At 40.3% G+C, this 18,820-nt stretch overlaps 1 protein-coding gene across 1 annotated transcript in view; it reads left to right on the top strand.

Moving 5' to 3' along the window:
- The window catches only part of RUVBL1 (RuvB like AAA ATPase 1), an 84,197-nt gene that overhangs the window by 23,603 nt on the left and 41,774 nt on the right, over positions 1-18,820 (top strand). The window contains exons 2-4 of the mRNA XM_037030155.1: positions 2,048-2,212; positions 5,793-5,879; positions 14,680-14,812. Of these exons, the coding sequence (XP_036886050.1) occupies positions 2,072-2,212; positions 5,793-5,879; positions 14,680-14,812 (361 nt within the window). The 5' untranslated portion in view covers positions 2,048-2,071. The remainder of the gene's footprint in view (positions 1-2,047; positions 2,213-5,792; positions 5,880-14,679; positions 14,813-18,820) is intronic.

Below are 18,820 nucleotides of genomic sequence, written 5' to 3'. Positions count from 1 at the left end.
CCACAAGACTGTCAGCTGATTTCTCAAAGAGACCTTACAGGCAAGAAGGGGCTGGAAAGAAGTATTGGAAGACATGAAGGGCAAAGACCTACATCCAAGGTTACTCTATCCAGCAAAGGTATCATTTAGAATGTAAGGGCAGATAAGTGCTTCCCAGATAAGGTCAAGTAAAGGAGTTCATCATCATCAAGCCCTTATTCTATGAAGCATTAAAGGTACTTATGTATAGGAAAACCCCAAGGTGGGGTGTATGATATACTATTACTGAAAAGACTCCCCACCTTTTTTTTCCTCCAGGGATCCCACCCCCACTAGGTTTGCTATGCCTGCTGCCAGAGGAAAGACGTCTCTGAATGCCAGAGATTTGTGAAAAGGAAAGAAATTATTTAAAATCTATATAGACTTAGAGTAGTAACTTAACATCTTCATTAAAATACTTAAGTCCTTTAGAATACCCACAGACACACAAAGTCCTTCCTTTCCCTGTGCCTTAGTCTGGGGTACCGTATCTCAGGAAAAGAAACAGATGGTGGTTTGGGCTCCTGGCACCATCAGCTGTGTCACTGCCACAATCTCTAGTTAATCCAAGGCCATATGGCACCTTCTCATGGCCCACCAGCAAGAACCCTTTCACCCCTTTTCTCCCAGGCAAAGTCTCTCCTGCTTCCTAAGCCATGTGGCAAAAGGGAGCACCCCAAAGCGTGCAGTTCTCCCTTCCAAAGCCATGTGGTCCTGCCCTGCCCTGGCGTGGCATGGCTGCCACGCCAGGGTTTAAATCCCAGCACCAGTCTTCCTCTGCAGCTGCATTTCCAACTCCTCCCACAATTGGTTACACCTGCCAACATTCCTGTATTCTTCTAGTTTTACTGGGCTGCCATACTAAATCTGGGCAAGTGTGGCCCCATGGCATGGAGCCAATCTTCTCCATGGAGCCAAGCTGTCATGCAGGCATTGTGACCAGGGGGAGTTGCCTCCCAGATACATCTTCGGTGGAAGTCACTCCCATCCCTTTAGCTCAAAGGGCTACAGCTATTTAACATATCTATAAAACCAGTTAAAGGTTATAGATATGTTAAATGACCATGCCAGAGGTTAGCTGCAAAGCTATTGCTATATAACACAGCTCTGAATGGCCCTGCTCCATGTGTTCCATTCCCCAGCTCAGACTTGTGGGGGCGATATACATATATATATTTCTAATATTTCCTGAACATCTTGAGTTCTGTACCCCATTACAAATCCCTATTTGGGGCCCCCCTCTTGGCTGCACCCTGTTGCACTTATCTAAGAGAAAGAAGATCAAAACCTATGAACGATAAAATGACAATAACTCACAACTATTAATAACTAAACCCCCCAAAACAAAAACAAAAATGACTAAGCAAACAACTAGAACAGAAACAGACTCACATAAATGGATATCACATGGAGGGTTAGCAACAGTGGGAGGGGGAGAATGGGGGAAAGGATACAGGGAATAAAAAGCATAAATAGTAAGTACAAAATAGGGGGAGGTTTAGAATAGTATGAGAAATGGAGAATGATCCACGGACATGAGCTAAGGTGTGGAAATGATGGTGGAAGGGTGGGCACAGGGGAATAAAGGGGAAGAAAAACATGGGACAACTGTAATAGCATAATCAATCAAATAAATTTTTTAAAAATAAACACCCCCCCACCCCCCTTCCTGGCAGGAGCCCAGCCCTAAATTAAACCTGGGCGTGGCCAGCTGCTCCGGTGTTACCACAACCACTCCTTTGTTACCACAGTAACCATTCCTCCACCTCTAAAGCAGAAAAAGCGGACTTAGGCTGGGAAGGTGGGGGTGGGGCCCAATGAGGGACGTTAGCTGTATACGCACCGGATGTGGGTGGGCGGAGCCCCCACAAACATCGTGATGGGCGCAGCCATTAGCCAATGGGGAGAGAGGTGTTTCTTTTTCCGCCGATAGAGGGGCCAAGGTGGTTCCTGATAAACTACCCTAGTAAAGGCCGCATGGTAACAGTGCTGTTGGTTGTGGGTTACTCACTCCTGGTTTTCCTCGCAGGTCTTGGTTCCTGACGTCCGGAAGATGAAGATAGAGGAGGTGAAGAGCACCACGAAGACTCAGCGCATCGCCTCCCACAGCCACGTGAAGGGACTGGGGCTGGACGAGAGCGGCTTGGCTAAGCAGGCGGCCTCCGGGCTGGTGGGCCAGGAGAACGCGCGAGAGGTGAGGGTGGCTCGCTAGTGGGTTTGGGGATTGGGCCGTTGCTGCTGCAAAGAGCCGCTAAGGTGCGGGTTCAGAGTCGGGTATGCGCTAGGGTGTCCCGCTTAAGTTTTTTCAGGTCAGTGAAAATTGACTATGAGGCGTGGAGGCTCCTCACTGGGACTGGGAGTGAGGCAGTTCCGGAAGAGCAGGTGACGACCCAAGGAGAGTCGTTGACTGCTTGCTTTATCTCATCGACAGTATATCTTGAGTTCCCCCGCCCAGTTCCTTCTGGTGCTCTCTTCGCGAGGCTGAGTTCCAGCAGAGAACAAGATAAGTTAGGTCCCTGCTCCTAATGGAGCTTACATTGTAGTGTGGTGAGAGAAAGATGGTGAATGTTTAAACCAGTAAGTGCAATAATTATTATATTTTGCTGGGGGCCACTTCCTGCGGGGCTTTAATGGCTAAGATAAGGAATTTAGATTTTTTTGTCAGTGGTGTGGGAGACTGTGGGAGTTTTAAAGTATGGGAGTGATCAACCTTAAAAAGTTCACTGATTCACAGAGCCTGGGAATGAAAGGAGGAAGTGAGTTACAGGGAGGAACAGTCTATCCATACTCTCAACATTCTTTTGATTCCATCCACTTTCATTAAGTGGTAATGGTGCCAAGTTTTTTTTTCACCTACATTATAATGACAAAACTATTCGAGCTTTTTGTGGTATAATTATTTCTTGCATATTAAAAAATAGAGGGTGGGAGATGTCACTTCACCTACCCACTTCCCACTCATTTTAGTAATGGTAATGCTGGGATTTGTACCCAGGTGTAATTCTGACTCCCAGTGTAGTGCTCTCTAGGATGTTAGAGCCACTTGTTAGTTGCTGTGCTCTAAGGTCAGATTTATGCCCCTTGGCCTTACCCTGGTTTCTTCAGGACCCCCAGCTGGGGACCTGGCCTACAACTCAGGGATGAGCCCTGACTGGGAATCAGACCTGCAACCTTTTTGTTCGCAGGCTGGTTCTCAATCCATGGAGCCACACCAGCTAGGGAGACCTTGTTGTGGTTTAGCAACTACAGAAACCTTAATGTGAGGTTAAGACTGTTTCCTCCTAGCCTAATTGTGCTAATAGAAAGGGCCAAAAAAAAAAAGCCTCTGGCTTCCATTTTGACCATCATCTTTTAGAAAAGGCAGTATCGACATAGTCATGATGGCTTTCACATTTCTCTTTATACAGCTTCTGCTTGCTAAGGACCTATTACTGCAGGCAGCTAACATTGGTTGAATGCTTGTTATGTCCCAAGCACTGTACTAAGCAGCTTTATCTCCTGTATATCTTGTTTTCACTTCTACTCTAATAGGTGTCTATCCCATTTTATCATGACACTTTTCAGGCATACAAAAAAGTTGTAAGACTTGTGTAGTGAAAACTTGTGTGCCTAAATTCTACAATTAACATATTACTCTGTTGCTCTATCATATATCTATCTGTTAATTTATCAATCCACCAAATCCATTTTCACATTTTAAAGTAAGTTGCAGACAGTAGTACATTTTACTCTTAAACCTTAACATGTGCCACTATAATGAATTCTGTTGTCAGATAATGAAATTGTAGCTCACAGAGGTTAAATAGGTAGGTCCAAGGTTGCTCAGGTGGTAATGGTAGAGCCAGGATTTAAACCCAGGTCTATTGAATCTAGAATGCATGCTCTGAACTCTGATGCTGTATGCCTTTGTATGATTATGAGCTTCCTGAGGATAGAAACAAGATAATATTAAACACCCAGAACCTAACTCATTATAGGGGTATTTGTTGAATTAATAGGCATCCCAGCTCAGCTACCAGATCCTTGTATGATCTAGTCACATGTAATGTGTGACTGGTAATATTAGCTGTCTTGCTGGTGTTTAATATTCTCATCTGAAAAATGAGTTGGACTAGGTGATCTTTTAAAGACCTTTCCAGTTTTTACTTTCTACATTTTAGTATTCAGTGAACATAGCTCATTTGGAGAGAAGTTGGAGCTTAAACTGAGGAAGATTAAATGGAAGAGGTTCTAGTGTGTGAATAAGAGTACATATCTAAGGCTTAGAAAATCTCTTCTACCTCTTGAGTTTCCCAAAGACTTTCGGTGCTAAGGATTATGATACCACAGGGTTCAATGAAAAGACCATAGTGGCTCTATCTTTTTAGACATGCAGCATCTGAAGAATAGCTTATAGGCTCTATTAAGGACACTGCTTTTCTAGCTGAGCCAGAAATGGAATAGAGCATGCATTCCTTGATCGCACAGTTTTTGAGGGGCTGTCTTATGTGTGATACCAAGGTGCTCTCCATAGTCCATGGAGAATAGTGGTAGAGGAGATAAAGTGTATTCACAACACCCTGCCAATAGGGTACAACATCGTAACTGCCCATAGAGAAGAGCTAAGGCAAGAAATTGATCTTGAATATTTGAAAGGCATTCAGTGAATCTTGTGCCACAGGTTTAACCTCACATGCAGCATTCTGGGACACTTAACTGATGGTCAACTAGTAGTGTATGTCATTGATTCTTAAACCTTAATAAGTTAATTTGGGAATCTGATAAAAGCTGTGAATCAAAAAATGCACATGTAAACACATGCATAATTTTGCTTCCAATTTCATTTCCATTTTTAGGAAGTGTGTGGGCTCCTATAGTCTATATCTGGTCCCCAGGCTAAAAGTCACTGCCCTCATTTGTATTTCTACTGTCTCCACACAGTAGCCATCAAGATCTTTTAAAATAGATTTTATTTTTAGAGAGAGGGGAAGGGACAGAGAAAGAGAGGGACAAAAATAGTGGTGTGTGAGAGAAACAATGGGTTGCTCTCACATCCCCAACTAGGAATCTGGCATGCAACCCAGGCATGTGCCCTGACTGGGAATCAAACCTATGACGTTCTTAGGCTGGCACTCAGTCCATCAACCACACCATCCAGGACAAGATCTTTTAGAAACAAATCATTATAACATGACACATAGCCTAATACCTTTTCATTAGCTTCCCATTACATGTACAATAAAATCCAAACTTTAATGTGGGCTCTTAACATTCTGTTCTGAGTGCTGCCCTCTGCCTGTCTTTCAACATCATCTTTCCATTCTCCTTATTCACTGTACCTTGGTCACTGTATATAGTCTTTCTGTCCCTTGCACACACTAAGCTCATTTCTGTATTTTGAATTTGCTGTTTCCAGAGTTGAATGTAATTCTAACTCTGCCTTGCTCAGAGCTTTGCATATCAAATATATTGTCATCAGAGAGGTCTTCCCAGATCACTCTTTCTAGAGTAACCTCTGCCCCAGGCATTCACTATATCATTACCCTTTGTTCTTCATGGTAGTGATCTTGTACAATGTCTTTGTGATTTTCTCCTCCACAGGGATAGGTGCTCCTTAAGCACAAGGCTTTTCTGTCTTGCCCTCCACTGTCTCCAGCACCTAGAACAGTGCCTGCAGTATATTGGCAGTGCAATGTTAGTTGAATTAGTATGTGAATTGTTTGGACCAGAAACTGGACATTTTCCCCCTGTGAAACACTTTAATACTGATTTTTTATTTCCTTTGTGGTGTCTAGGCATGTGGTGTGATAGTAGAATTAATCAAAAGCAAGAAAATGGCTGGAAGAGCTGTCTTGTTGGCAGGGCCTCCTGGAACTGGCAAGGTACTCATTTTCTCTTATTTTTTTTAGTCTACCCAAAAGAATGATCTTAATGTCTAAGCCACATTAAATTTATGTCTTAACTAGTCTTTGTTTATCTAAATTGGTTATATGTATGTTTTTAAAACTAATGTGCAATACTACAACTGAGTATCTAAAATCCAGTGCTTCTGAAATCCAGATTATCTTGGATGACCTCTAGAGAAGAGAGAATGAAGTCCTCGGAATGATCTCATTGTCTTTAAAATTTGACTTGTATCTCTTTCAAGTCTGCTTTTCTCTGGAAATACATTTCTGTTTGTCTAGGGCTGAGTGGCATCTGGAGGGGCGAAGAAAACCAATCAGCAAGCATTTTTCTGAATGCTAACTTTATCCATAACTATTCTGGCTGTGTGAGAGATGGAGGGAAAAAGGAAGTTGGAAGGAATTGCAGATATGATTTTTATCTTCAAGGGGCTTTCAGGGCAGAAAGAGGAAACGTTGACAGCCCAAAAAATGCTCCAGTTGAACACTGATCCTAAATACAGTTGGAAATAGAGCAGGAGGCACAATAAGCGTTGGCAAAGCTGGACAGGTTGATTCATGACCTTTGTCCTGCAGAATAGGGAGAGGAGTGGAGTTGACTTTGCAGGGAAGAAAAGGGTTTTGCATGAGGGATTCATTAGGGGAGTGGCTAGATACTTGAAATGCCCTAAGTCCCCCAGTCTGAGCCCTGCTGCTTTTTCAAAAGGGCTACATGGTACAGGAAAGAGTTACAGCTTGGGATTGTTCAAGAGGTTTGTTCAGAAGGTATCTATCTAGCCATGTAATACAAAAAATGAGACATTTATTGAAGAAGATACAAGAAAGAAGAAACAGTGTATGCATGACAGTGACACTTCAGACCCCTTCAAAATAGGCACCTAGGAACCTCACACAATTCTCTCAGTCACCATCAGCTGCTCCGTCACATTTTCCTGATTCTCACTGATGGTCTGAAATCTCTTCCCTTTCAAAGGTGGTTTTAGTTTGGGGAAAAGCCAGAAGTCCCAGGATGCCATATCTGGGCTGTAAGCGGGGTGAGTCACCTGGGTGATTTGATGGCTCGTCAAAAAACTGCTCCAAACGTGATGCATGGGTGGGCACACTGTCGTGATGAAGCTGCCAATCACCAGTTGCCTATAGCTGCGGCCTTCTGAATCATCTGAATAGCTTCCGGGGAGGAATATTCAAGCTTAATGCAAAATTTGATGCAGATTCTTGCTCTACTTGTTCACTCATTTTGAATGCAACAGCCACACAATACACGTGCTCACTCAATGGTTTCTACTGCCCCCACTGACTAGTAAAGTCAAGTCATCATTGTTTGTGCATGCACATTCTAGCCCACTTGCCTTAGCTGTCAGTTTACATCGATGTCGCTCAAACCATACTCATATTAATAATGGTTGGACTTTTGCCAACAAGACTTGCTATAAAGAAATAGGCTTTAAATTCCAGCACTGTTGCTGACTTTCCAGGAGACCTGAGAAAGGTCCCTTAGCCTTTCTGATATAGTGGCACATGCCCTATTAGAGGCAGTTATTAAACTGGTCAGTTGTGAGGTAATGACTTTAATTATTATTTGAAATCATAAATTGAATTGATGGTGTCTCTTATATTGGTGTCTTATAATAAAGAAGTGCTGTGTTTGTGGAAATTTTTTTTTTAATTTTAACATATAAATGAACTTTCATTACCTCTGCAAGTAATATTAGCTCGTCTAATGAATTTACCATTTATTTGCTTTCTATTCTTACATCTTAGACCCTAATACTCCATGTTTCTTCTTCCTAAAGTATATCATTTAGAAGTTTCTTCTAAAAGTTTATTAGTGACAAAGTAAGGGTTGTATTTGTTATGTTCCCCTTGTTTTGAAATGTTGGATGTATAGTTCAGTTGACAGCTAATTTTTCCTTGGTAGTTCTTCTCTCAATGGTATCTCAATGGTACCTGTTGTCTTCTATTTTTGCTTTTGAGAAGCTTAATTTTGAGGGCTTTTGGGGTTTTTTTCTTGGATGTTTTTAAGATATTTTTGGTTTCAGTGTTTGGCTGTGTTGAACAGTGAATTTATTTTTATTTATTGGGCTTAATATTAATTGTGCTTTTTGAGTCTGACTATTATGTCTCTAATGAATCTTGGGAAATTGTCAGCCTTTATCTCTTCAGAAATTGCCTTGCCCTGTTCTCTTAGTTTTCTCCTCCTAGAAATTCAGTTTGTTGCTAAGTTTTACTGCAAAGGTTTTCTACCTGGGGTTGTTTTGCCACCACCCTACCCCACCCCTTTAAACCTGCCTGCCAGGGGACATTTGTGTAGAGACAGTGTCTAGAGACAGTTTTGGTTGTCATAACTTGGTCACATGGGCAGTGCTACAGGCATCTCATAGGTGGAGACCATGGGTACTGTTAAATATCTTACAGTGTGCACAGGATAGTCCCTACAACACGGAATTATCTGGCTCAAAATGTCAGTAGTAGCCAGATTGGGAAACCCTGGGCTAGAACTTTTCATTTTGTCTTGTCTTTTGACCTCTTTTTCACATTTCTTATCTTTTTTTTTTTATATTTATTTATTTATCTTTTTTAGAGGGGAAGGGAAGGAGAGAGGAAGAGAAACATCAATGTATGGTTGCTTTTGGTGCATCCCCTGCTGGGAACTGGTCCCTGCCGGGAACTGGCCTGCAACCGGCCTGCAACCCAGGCATGTGCCCTGACTGGGAATCGAACCGCGATCGTCTGGTTCGCAGCCCGCGCTCAGTCCACTTAGCTACACCAGTCAGGGCTTATCTTTTTTACTTTATTTCATTTTACTTTGCTATAGTTTCTTTAGACCTTGCTTCCAATTTAATTGTCTGGTAAGCTGTCACTAAACTGCTATTTAATCCAATTCATTGAATATTTTTTCTTTTTCATTTTGAATATTTTGAAACCTACAAAGGAATAGAAAGAACAGTATGATGATCCTCTGTATTCCCTACACATAAATGAATAAATGACTAATTGTAAATATTTTGTGGCATATGCTTTTTGTTTACGTAATTCTAAATCATTTGAAAGTAAATACAAGGACATTTTCCTAGATTACCAGGATACTGTCATTACACCCAAGAAATTTAATGTTGTTAACAGTATTAGCAGATGTCTAATTTATGGTAAAATTTCTCCTAATTGTTCCAGTATTTCATTTTTTAATATTTTTAAAATTCAAATATAGCAAAGATCTCACATTGCATTCATTGTTATGTCTCTGTAGTTTCTCTTTATCTAGAACAGTTACCCTCCCCAGAATTCTTTTGTTTTCTTTTATGGCATTGACATTTTTGAAGAATCCAGTACAGCTGTTTTGTAATATCCTACAGCTATTCTACAGTGATTTTGTTAAATATTAAACACTGGCACAACGTTGCACAGGTGATGTTGTGTCCTTCCATTGCTTTACAACAGAATTTGGCTGGTGCCAAATTCTGCTGTGAAGGTACTGGTTTCCTTTATAATTAATGAGTAATCTGTGAAGTGACATGTTGAGATATTTTGAATATTCTTTCCTCCCGTGGGTGTAGCATTCATTGATGGTCATTGCTTATCAGTTATCACATTGGTGGTTGCAAAAATGGGGTTGTTTTTATTAAATTTATTGGATAACATTGTTTAATAATAATATTTATTATATACATTTCAGGTGTACAACTTACGTAATATGACTTATGTGTACACCATTGTTTGGCCACTACCTGATGTCTAGTCTCCTTCTGTCACCATGTATTTGATCCCCTCTACCCTCTTTATCCTCCTCCTATTCCCCTTCTCTGATAACCACCATTCTGTTGTCTGTATCTATTAGTTTGTTTTTTAAAATTTATTTGTTTTGTGTCTTTGTTGATTTTTGTTTTATATCCCACATATAAGTGAATTCATATGGTTCTTGTTTTTTTCCATCTGACTATTTAAGCATCATGCTCTCAAGAGCCACCCATGTGGTTGCAAATGGCATTATTTCATCTTTTTTAAGGCTGAGTAGTATTTCATTTTTAATATGTATATCATGTCTTTATCCAGTCATTCATTTCATGTCTTGGCTATTGTGAATAATGCTGCAGTGAGCATAGGGGTACATCTATAATTTTATGGATAAGTGTTTTCAAATTTTTCAAGTAGATACCCAGAAAAGCGATTGCTGGGTCATATGGTAGTTCTATTCTTAATTTTTTTAAAGATTTAAAAAAATGCTTTTTGTTTTTAAAAATATATTTTTTATTTTTTTATTTTTAGAGAGGGGAAGGGAGGGAGAAAGAGAGGGTCAATATGTGGTTGCCTCTCATGTGCCACCAACTGGGGACCTGGCCCACAACCCAGGCATGTATTCTGACTGGGAATCAAACTGGCGACCCTTTGGTTTACAGGCCAGTGTTCAATCCCCTAAGCCACACCAGCCAGAGCTCTGTTGATTTTTTGAGGAACCTCCATATTGTTTTTCATAGTGGCTGCACCAATTTATGTTACTACCAGTTTGTACGAGAATTCCCTTTTCTCCACATCTTCTTCACTTATTTCTTGTCTTACTGATAGTAGAAAGCAGTGATTTTCAAAATGGCATTTTTTCTACATATTTTAGCTTGCTTTTTGTTCATTTATTTTTGTGAAGATGAAGCACTCCTTAAAGTCGTATTATTTTTCTTTCCTTCAAAATGTAGCTATTTTCGATAGCCTCTTGTTCCTTGTTCATGAAACAATTTTTTGTATTCTGTATCTGCTTTTGAAATCACGTTTAACTGTGATTAGGAAATCACGGTTAAATCATAGCAAATCTGTGAAGCTTCTCTAGTCTAAAGTTAGGACTGAGTGCTTTCTTAGAGGACATATGAGAGCCTTGCTATGCTACTGATCCTGGGCACTTAATGTGAAGTTTTTGTCTTGGGTTTTCTGGCCATCAGGTAGTGTAAAGACCAATCCTAAATCTGTTTGAGAGAATGCTGGGGAGACTTTCTCTCCTCACCCAGAGCAAAGACAAGACTGACAAGTTTATACCTTGTACCTCAAGGAGATTTTTTTTATTGTCTACCTTCATGGCCCTTTAAGGGTCCTTTTTATTGAAGGGTTTCTGCCTTAACACTACACCTTGCTGGGTTTCTGGTATCTGTCCATCACCCTTCAAACTTTTGAGGTAATGTAGGTTTATTAGTTTGGGTTTGTTATTTATTTATTTCTAGGTATTTAGTAAAAGGAAGGATTTCTAATGACTGTAGTGTGCCATATTGCTGGAAGCATAAGTTCTTCATTTCTCTTGTAATATACTATTTTTCTCATAGAAAATGTGAGAACTTCTCAGCACTTACAGGTTTACCCAGTTCCTTTTAATGTTTAGGAAGGCATGTGGTAACACTTTTAGTATGCTGATGGGCCCCCAAATTTAGGCGACTTAACTGAGTGACAGGCAGGAGAATACAGTGCTTATTTAGAGATGCAAATAAATGTTTCATATAGATGTTCCCTTTTCGAGGATCTCAAAACTTGAATAACAGGACAATGTGTTTGGGTTTTAGAAAAAGATATTCAGATGAGGTTGAAAATAAAGTAGATTAATCTTCTTTTAGCAACCATCTCTTTTTTGTATGCCACTTGCATGGATGAGGGGTGGAGGTAAGCACAAAGAAATAATGTGTTTGGAGATTGGGGGTTGCATCCTGGCTCTGCTGCTTGCTAACTGTTTAGCCTTGGGTGAGTTGGTAACTTTTAAGTTTCAGTTTCTAAAGCTATAAAAAGCCAACTAGATTATCAAGTTCAGCTGGTTGGGAGGATTCAGTGAGATCTCTCATGCAACTGACCTAGCACTGTCTATAGTAGATGTAGGTATGGTATTGTAGCCATATCATGTACCTGCCTTCTGGGAGCCTTTATTTTTTTTTTTTTTAAGATTTTATTGATTTATTTTTGTAGAGAGGGAGAGAAACATCAATGGGTGAGAGACATATTGATCGGTTGCCTCTTGAATGCCCCCAACTGGGACCTGGCCCACAACCCAGGCATGTGCCCTGACTGGGAATTTAAATGGTGACCTTTTGGTTCACAGACCAGTGCTCAGTCCACTGAGCCATGCCAGCCAGGGCTGGGAGTCTTTAACTGGTGGAAGCTAGACACACCTGAAGCATTTCTTAATCATGCATTTATCACACTTCAGTGGAAGTATATTGATTACCTCTTTTGTATTAAGTAGCGATGGGGGGATGCCACAGAATCAGATACAATCACTATCTTTTAGATTGTGGCTGTGGGTAGGGAATGGAGCCTGCAGAGACACCTGGATAACAAAGAGGATTGAATGAGAAAGTGGCAAGATTTTTTTTTCTTTTTTTTTAAATTTATTTAATTATTTTTCAAGTACAGTTTTCTATCTATTACTCCCATCCCATCCCACCCCCTGTGCTCCCCACTCCCTCCCATTTCCACCCTTCTCAGTTGTTGACCATGTATCCTTTATATATGTTCCTCTAAATCCCTCCCCTATTTTCCCTGAAATTCCCTCCCCTCTCCCCTCTGGTCGCTGTCTCCCTGTCCTCTGTTTCAGTGTCTTTGGTTGTATTTTGCTTGCTTGTTTGTTTTGTTGTTTAGCTTCCTGTTAAAGGTGAGATCATATGGTATTTGTCCTTCAACACCTGGCTTATTTCAGAAGGTGGCAAGATTTAGATGTAAGGTGCGAGTGGCCAGCCTGTGGATCCCATTGGAAGGCCTGATGTTAGAGTGCCACTTTTCTCAATATGTTCCTTCATGCTCCAGAAATGTTTTCTTCACTCTTAGAATACTAGAACGTAACAGTTTTAAAGGTATCACCCTCGAGATCACAAATTGAGATGTCTACTTAGACAAGCAGTAGGGATGAGTGAAGCACCTGGGTGCAAGTAAGCTCCAGGAAGCAGTGCAGCTATGATGGGCCAGAACATCAGTCTCTCCCTAAAGGAGGCAGCTGCTTTTGGGGGTTCACGCCAGGTTCTGCCACATGGTAATGAGGATTGATTGTAGCCAGACCTTCTAGTTTCTCAGAAGACTGTGACTATCGGCATAATTTGTTTTATTGCCCTTCATAGATTCTGTGTTTTTATAAATTGAAGGCAAGACCCTCCACCAGCAAAAATATTACAATTTACTTTATTGTAATATTCACTTTATTGCAGTGGTCTGGAACAGAACTTGCATTATTTCTGAGGTATGCCTGCAAACAGCTGGATTTTTATTCGAAAGTTGCCACCATTCAAAAGGTAGCTACAAATTGAGTTTAAAAACACACATGAGACTGTGCCAGGCAAAACAGAAGCAGTCTGTGATCTAAAAGCGGACTTTCATTTGCTAGATGAGGAAATTGGGCACCAGAGATTTGTGCTGTGTCCAGGGTCACACTGAAAATTAGGGGCAGAACCAGGATAAAAGTCCAGTTTCTCCCTCTCGGGCCAGTGCTTTTTGTGCTATACTATATGCTGATTTCTAGAGGATTTTATGTCTCAAAAACTATCATCAAAGGAGCATTGAAAAGAAAATCTAAGCAGAACCTTTACTGGGCCAATTTTAAAATAGTCTCAGCCTTGGCCTGGTAGCTCAGTTGGTTATAGCATCATCTCAGTACCTCAAGTTTGCAGGCTCAATCCCCAGTCAGAGCACATGCAAGAATCAACCAAAGAATACAAAAATAAATCAGAACAACAAGTAAGTGTGTGTGTCTCTCTCTCCTCTCTTTCCCCTTCTCTCACTCTCTCCCACCTCACCCCTTGATCTCTCTCTCTCAAATCAATAAATAAAATGCTATTTTAAAATTGTATTTAGTCTTTAAAATTTAATCAAGGTTTAACAGATGAAAGTTTGGATTTTTTAAAAATTAAGATAAAATAAACACTATCAGAGAGCCACTGTGGTGTTCTTTAGTAGCAAGCTTGTTTTCTTCCTTAGCCCATATACCTTGGGAACTGACCTTACTCAGACTCTTGTTAAAGAAATATGAAAATGGCATTAAAAGGACATGGCATTTTTTAGTCCTGTACCAGCTTTGAAGGACTGGCTTTTGTACCTGTTAATTTGACCATGCATATATTATATGGGGTTCTGTTTAGTATCTGACAACTATAGTTATTTTACTAAAAATCAACTTGTAGTTTAACTACACTTGTATGTTCAAGTGAATACTAGTCAAGCTTCAGAATTCTACCTCATGTATTCATTATGTGCAGGCTGCTTAATATAAAGTGGACATCACATAACTTACTGATTTCCAGTGGGTTGTCTTCTTGTACCTGTATAAACAGAAAGCAGTTATCACAAAGATCCAATAGTGTTCTGAGTAATTAGGTGAAGGACCCTGTTTTGATACAGAGGGAATAGTTTTAGAAGCCTGTACTAATTATGGGAATATGATCTCTATAACTTTTTTAGTGTTAGCACCTAGAATGTGTTATTTAATCTCTCTGTGTCTCAGTTTCATCATTTATAAAGAGGTGAGAGTATTAGTAGTATCTAATTCATAGGGTGAGTGGGTGGCTCATGTGAAGCATTTAGAGTTAGGTCTGTACTACGTCTCAGTAAATGATAACTTGTAATTACAAGGGTGGTTTAAAATGCCATTTACGTTGTAGATCTACAAGAGTCATCAAACATTTATTGTGTGAAATGTGCCAAATGATATTAAAACTAAAAGGACTAGATTTTCAGTTGTTCCTGGTTAATCTTTTTTTTTTAAGCATATGTCTCTGAATGATCATGTTTTCAAGAATGTAAAACAAGTTCATTTTCTTTGTTTTCTTTGAAGACAGCTCTAGCTCTGGCTATTGCTCAGGAGCTGGGTAGTAAGGTGCCTTTCTGTCCCATGGTGGGGAGTGAAGTTTACTCTACAGAGATCAAGAAGACAGAAGTGCTGATGGAGAACTTCCGCAGGGCCATTGGTGAGTATCATTTTTGTGGGAGGAGGACTTCTCATTTGAGTGGTATACTGAAGCCTCATGGTTGTGAAAATGGCCTGATGATTTGTATTTGTTGCACTGCTCTTTTTCTTTTGGCACCATTAATGTTATCTTTGCAAACAAAACAAAAACTCAGCTTTACTAATTGAGATGCTTTAACAATCAGCAAATGTAGGCTCCAGCTATGGGGCTGGTATTCTTAACCTGACAAATTACAAGTGTCTGTAAAGTGATTTTTAAAAAACAAGCCAAATTGTCCTGAGAACCTTTTTATGCTTTTAGACATGGCTGTCCATTGAAAAGGTTTTGGTGTTAAGCCAAAAGCATTATGTGTCATGCTGCCAGAGTGCCCCTGATTCTGAATGTTGAGCCAGAAGAACTGTGGCCTGTCAGAGAGTGGGGATACTCTTTGGTCATGGGCAGAGCTTTGAGGCTAGTGGTGCCAGCCTCATAGGCCTTAGAACTACCATATTGAGTGTTTATTATGTGCTAGGCCCCTGCATTAATTATAGCCTTTACATCCACTAAGGGGGTGCTCTCAAGTCTCATTTAGCATCGTATAAAACAGACTCAAAAAGTTCAATAATTTGCCTACAGTGACCCATCTAGTAAGTAATAGTGTAATTTTACCTAATTTTTAGATTTTAGAGCCCATGCAATTGTAGGTCTTCTGTGAAGAAAAAATGGTCTCTCTCTTGAACATATTTCCCTGTTGTGAGCGAGGACTTGTGGGATAAACTTCTGGCTTCATTTCTGCTGGTCTAGCTTTGGAAAAAAATCTCAGCTTTCCTCACATCTACTTGTAGAAATAACTTATTCCTCTTTAGCTGTTAAGAAATATTTGTGTCTCTGCACATGTAGGAGTTTATCTCTAGAATATAGTTGCTGAGTCAAGGGTTATGAACTCTTGTTAGTACCTGAACCATTTACTAGTCCCTTTGATTGTCAAAGATAAATATTCTCAAGAAGGAATTTTACTAAAAAACTTCAGGAAATTATGAAAGTTTAAGAAATAATAGGTTTGTTTAGCACAGATCCTTGTCTCAGGACAGCTAAAGTCTAGTTGAGAGGTTAGATACTATAGGTCCTTAGGCCATGGTTAGAGCTTTGGCTTTTTCAATGAGTGAAAAGGAGTGGTAGTTGGAGAATAGTTTTGGTTTTATAAGAATCTCTTTGGCGAGGGTATGGAGAGTGGACAGTAAGGAGGGCAAGAGTACAAATAGATTATGAGGAGTGTCTGAGTAAGAGAAAGTGATAGCTTTGACCAGGGTGGTGGTGGTACAGTTGATAAATGGTTGGATTCTGGATATAGTTGGATGACAGAGCTGACAGAATTTCCTAAAGGATTAGATATGGGGGTTGAAAGAAAGAGAAGAGAAATATATCAGCCTCCTCTCCCAGGTTTTGTCATTTTTGGGAGATGGGAAGGTATAGGAAGGAGCAGATTGGATATTCATTAAAAGTCTACAGTAGATATAGTGGGCAGTTTTTATCTTTGTTGCCCTTGTTGCTGGCACATAATAGGTGCTCAATGAAATTTTTCTGAATGAGAGAAGGGGGTGGACTTTAAGGGGTGGACTTCAAAGCAGAGAAGAAACAGAAGCCTTTAGGTATAGTAAGATAGCCCTTGGTCTTTGTCTGGCAGTGAACATATTTTGTTTGATTTACACAGTGTTTTTTAAAATAAAATTTGAATTATATAGTTGCCAGTGATTAGAGATTGGGAGATGTCATATAAAAGCTATTGCTTCTGGACCAGCCAAGGTGGAAGCATAGGTAGATACTCTTCTCTTCCTGACATAATCAAAAGAAGGATAACAACCAATTTAAAAACAAAAATAACCAGAAATGCCAGAAAATCTAACTAGGTAAGTCCAACAACCAAGGAGTTAAAGAAGAAACATTTATCCAGACTGGTAGTAAGGGCAGAATGGAAGCCAGATGGAGAGAATGTGTGATGAGGCAGAAGCTGGGGACTGGGCAGTGCCACATTTCTCTGCAGATAAGCTGGGAGGAACAACTGGGGAGCGAGACAAACCATGCAACCCAGAGTTCTAGTGTGGGAAACTAAAGACTCAAAAACCTCTGGCTGTAAAAATCTGTGGGAGTTGCAGAGGTGGGAGAAACTACCAGTCCCATGGGAGAGTCCATTGGAGAGGCCCATGGGATCCTGGAATAGAACAGAATGCGTTTGTATAGAATGTATACAAATGCATTCACCCAGGCATCAGCACCTGCAAGGGCACAATCCACTTGTAGGAAGCAAGGGAAGTGACAGAAAGTGGGTCAAGAGCTGAGCAAGAGGCATTGTTCCCTCTCAGACCCCTCCCCAACATATAGTGCCATGATGCAGCAAAGTGGTTTGCCCAGCCCTGGTGAATACCTAAGGCTCTGCCCCTTACAATGTAAAAGGTATGCTAGGACAAAGAAATATGGCTGAAGTGAAAGAACAGATCAAAACTCTAGAAAAAGAACTAAGTGACAGGGAGATAGACAGCCTATCGAGTACACAGTTCAAAATATTGGTAATTAGGATGCTCACAGAAATGGTTGGGTATGGTTGCAAAATAAAGGAAGAAAAGAAGGTTATACAAAGTAAAATAAAGGAAAATATACAGGGAATCAACAGTGAAAGGAAGGAAACCACGACTTAATGATTTGGAACAAAAGGAAGAAATAAACACCCAGCTGGAACAGAATGAAGAAAAAAATTCCAAAAAATGAGGAGAGGCTAAGGAACCTCTGGGACAACTTTAAGTGTTCCAACATTTGAATCACAGGGATGCCACAGTTGAAGAAGGAGGACAAGAAATATTTGAACAAATATTGAAGGAAAACTTCCCCAATCTGATGAAGGAACTAGACATGCCAAGTTCAGGATGCTTGGAGGGTCCCAAAGTAGTTGGTTCCAAGAAGAAACACAGCAAGACACATCATAATTAAGTTCCCTAAGATTAAAGATAAGAAGAGAATCCTAGAAGCAGCAAGACAAAAGGAGAGAGTGACCTACAAAGGAGTTCCCATAAGACTGTCAGCTGATTTCACAAAAGACACCTTACAGGCAAGAAGGGGCTGGAAAGAAGATTTGGAAGTCATGAAAGGCAAGGACCTACAGCCAAGATTACTCTACCCAGGAAAGCTATCATTTAGAATGGAAGGGCAGATAAAGTGCTTCCCAGGTAAGGTCAAATTAAAGGAGTTCATCATCACTAAGCCCTTACTATATGAAATGTTAAAGGGACTTATCTAAGAAAAAGAAGATGATCAAAACCATAAGCAGTAAAATGACAACAAACTCACAACTATCAATAAGTGAACCAAACCCCCCCCCCAAAAAAAACTAAGCAAACTAGAACAGGGACAGAATCAGAGAAATGGGTATCATATGGGGGATTATCAGTGGGGAGGAGGAGAATGGGGGAAAAATACAGGGAATAAGCATAATTAGTAGGCCCAACACACATAGAGGGTTGAGTTAAGAGAAGTATAGGAACCCTGGCTGGTGTGACTGAGTGGATTGAGCACTGGCCTGTGAACCAAGTGGTTGTTGGTTTGATTCCCAAGTTAGGGCACATGCCTAGGTTGCAGGCTGAGAGGCACCTCATTGATATTTTTCTCTCACATTAATGTTTTCTGCCTCTTTCTTTCTCCCTTCTGTTCTGTCTAAAAGTAAATCTTAAAGAAAAAAGGAAAATATAGGAAATGGAGAAGCCAAAGAAATTATATGTACAGCCCATGGACATGAACTAAGGCGGGGAATGCTGGAGGGGGGTGTGTGTGTAGGGGTGTGTAGGATGGAGGGAGATAAAGGGGAGAAAAAAATGGGAGAATTGTAGTAGCATAATCAATAAAATATACTTAAAAAGAGAAAAAGCCATTCTTTCTGTCTTCTTGAAAGAACCTTCCATTACCACACATGCCAGTTGCTGTTCTCTGTCTACACTAAATGAGTGCTATCCTTTTTCAGAGTGGGCTTGTACTTCTTGCCCT

Source organism: Sturnira hondurensis, unplaced genomic scaffold (assembly GCF_014824575.4).
Source record: "Sturnira hondurensis isolate 20B ecotype Veracruz unplaced genomic scaffold, ASM1482457v3 Scaffold0001538, whole genome shotgun sequence".
NCBI lineage: Eukaryota > Metazoa > Chordata > Mammalia > Chiroptera > Phyllostomidae > Sturnira > Sturnira hondurensis.
The sequence above is the reverse complement of the archived record's forward strand: the minus strand, read 5'-3'. Positions and strand labels throughout refer to the sequence as shown.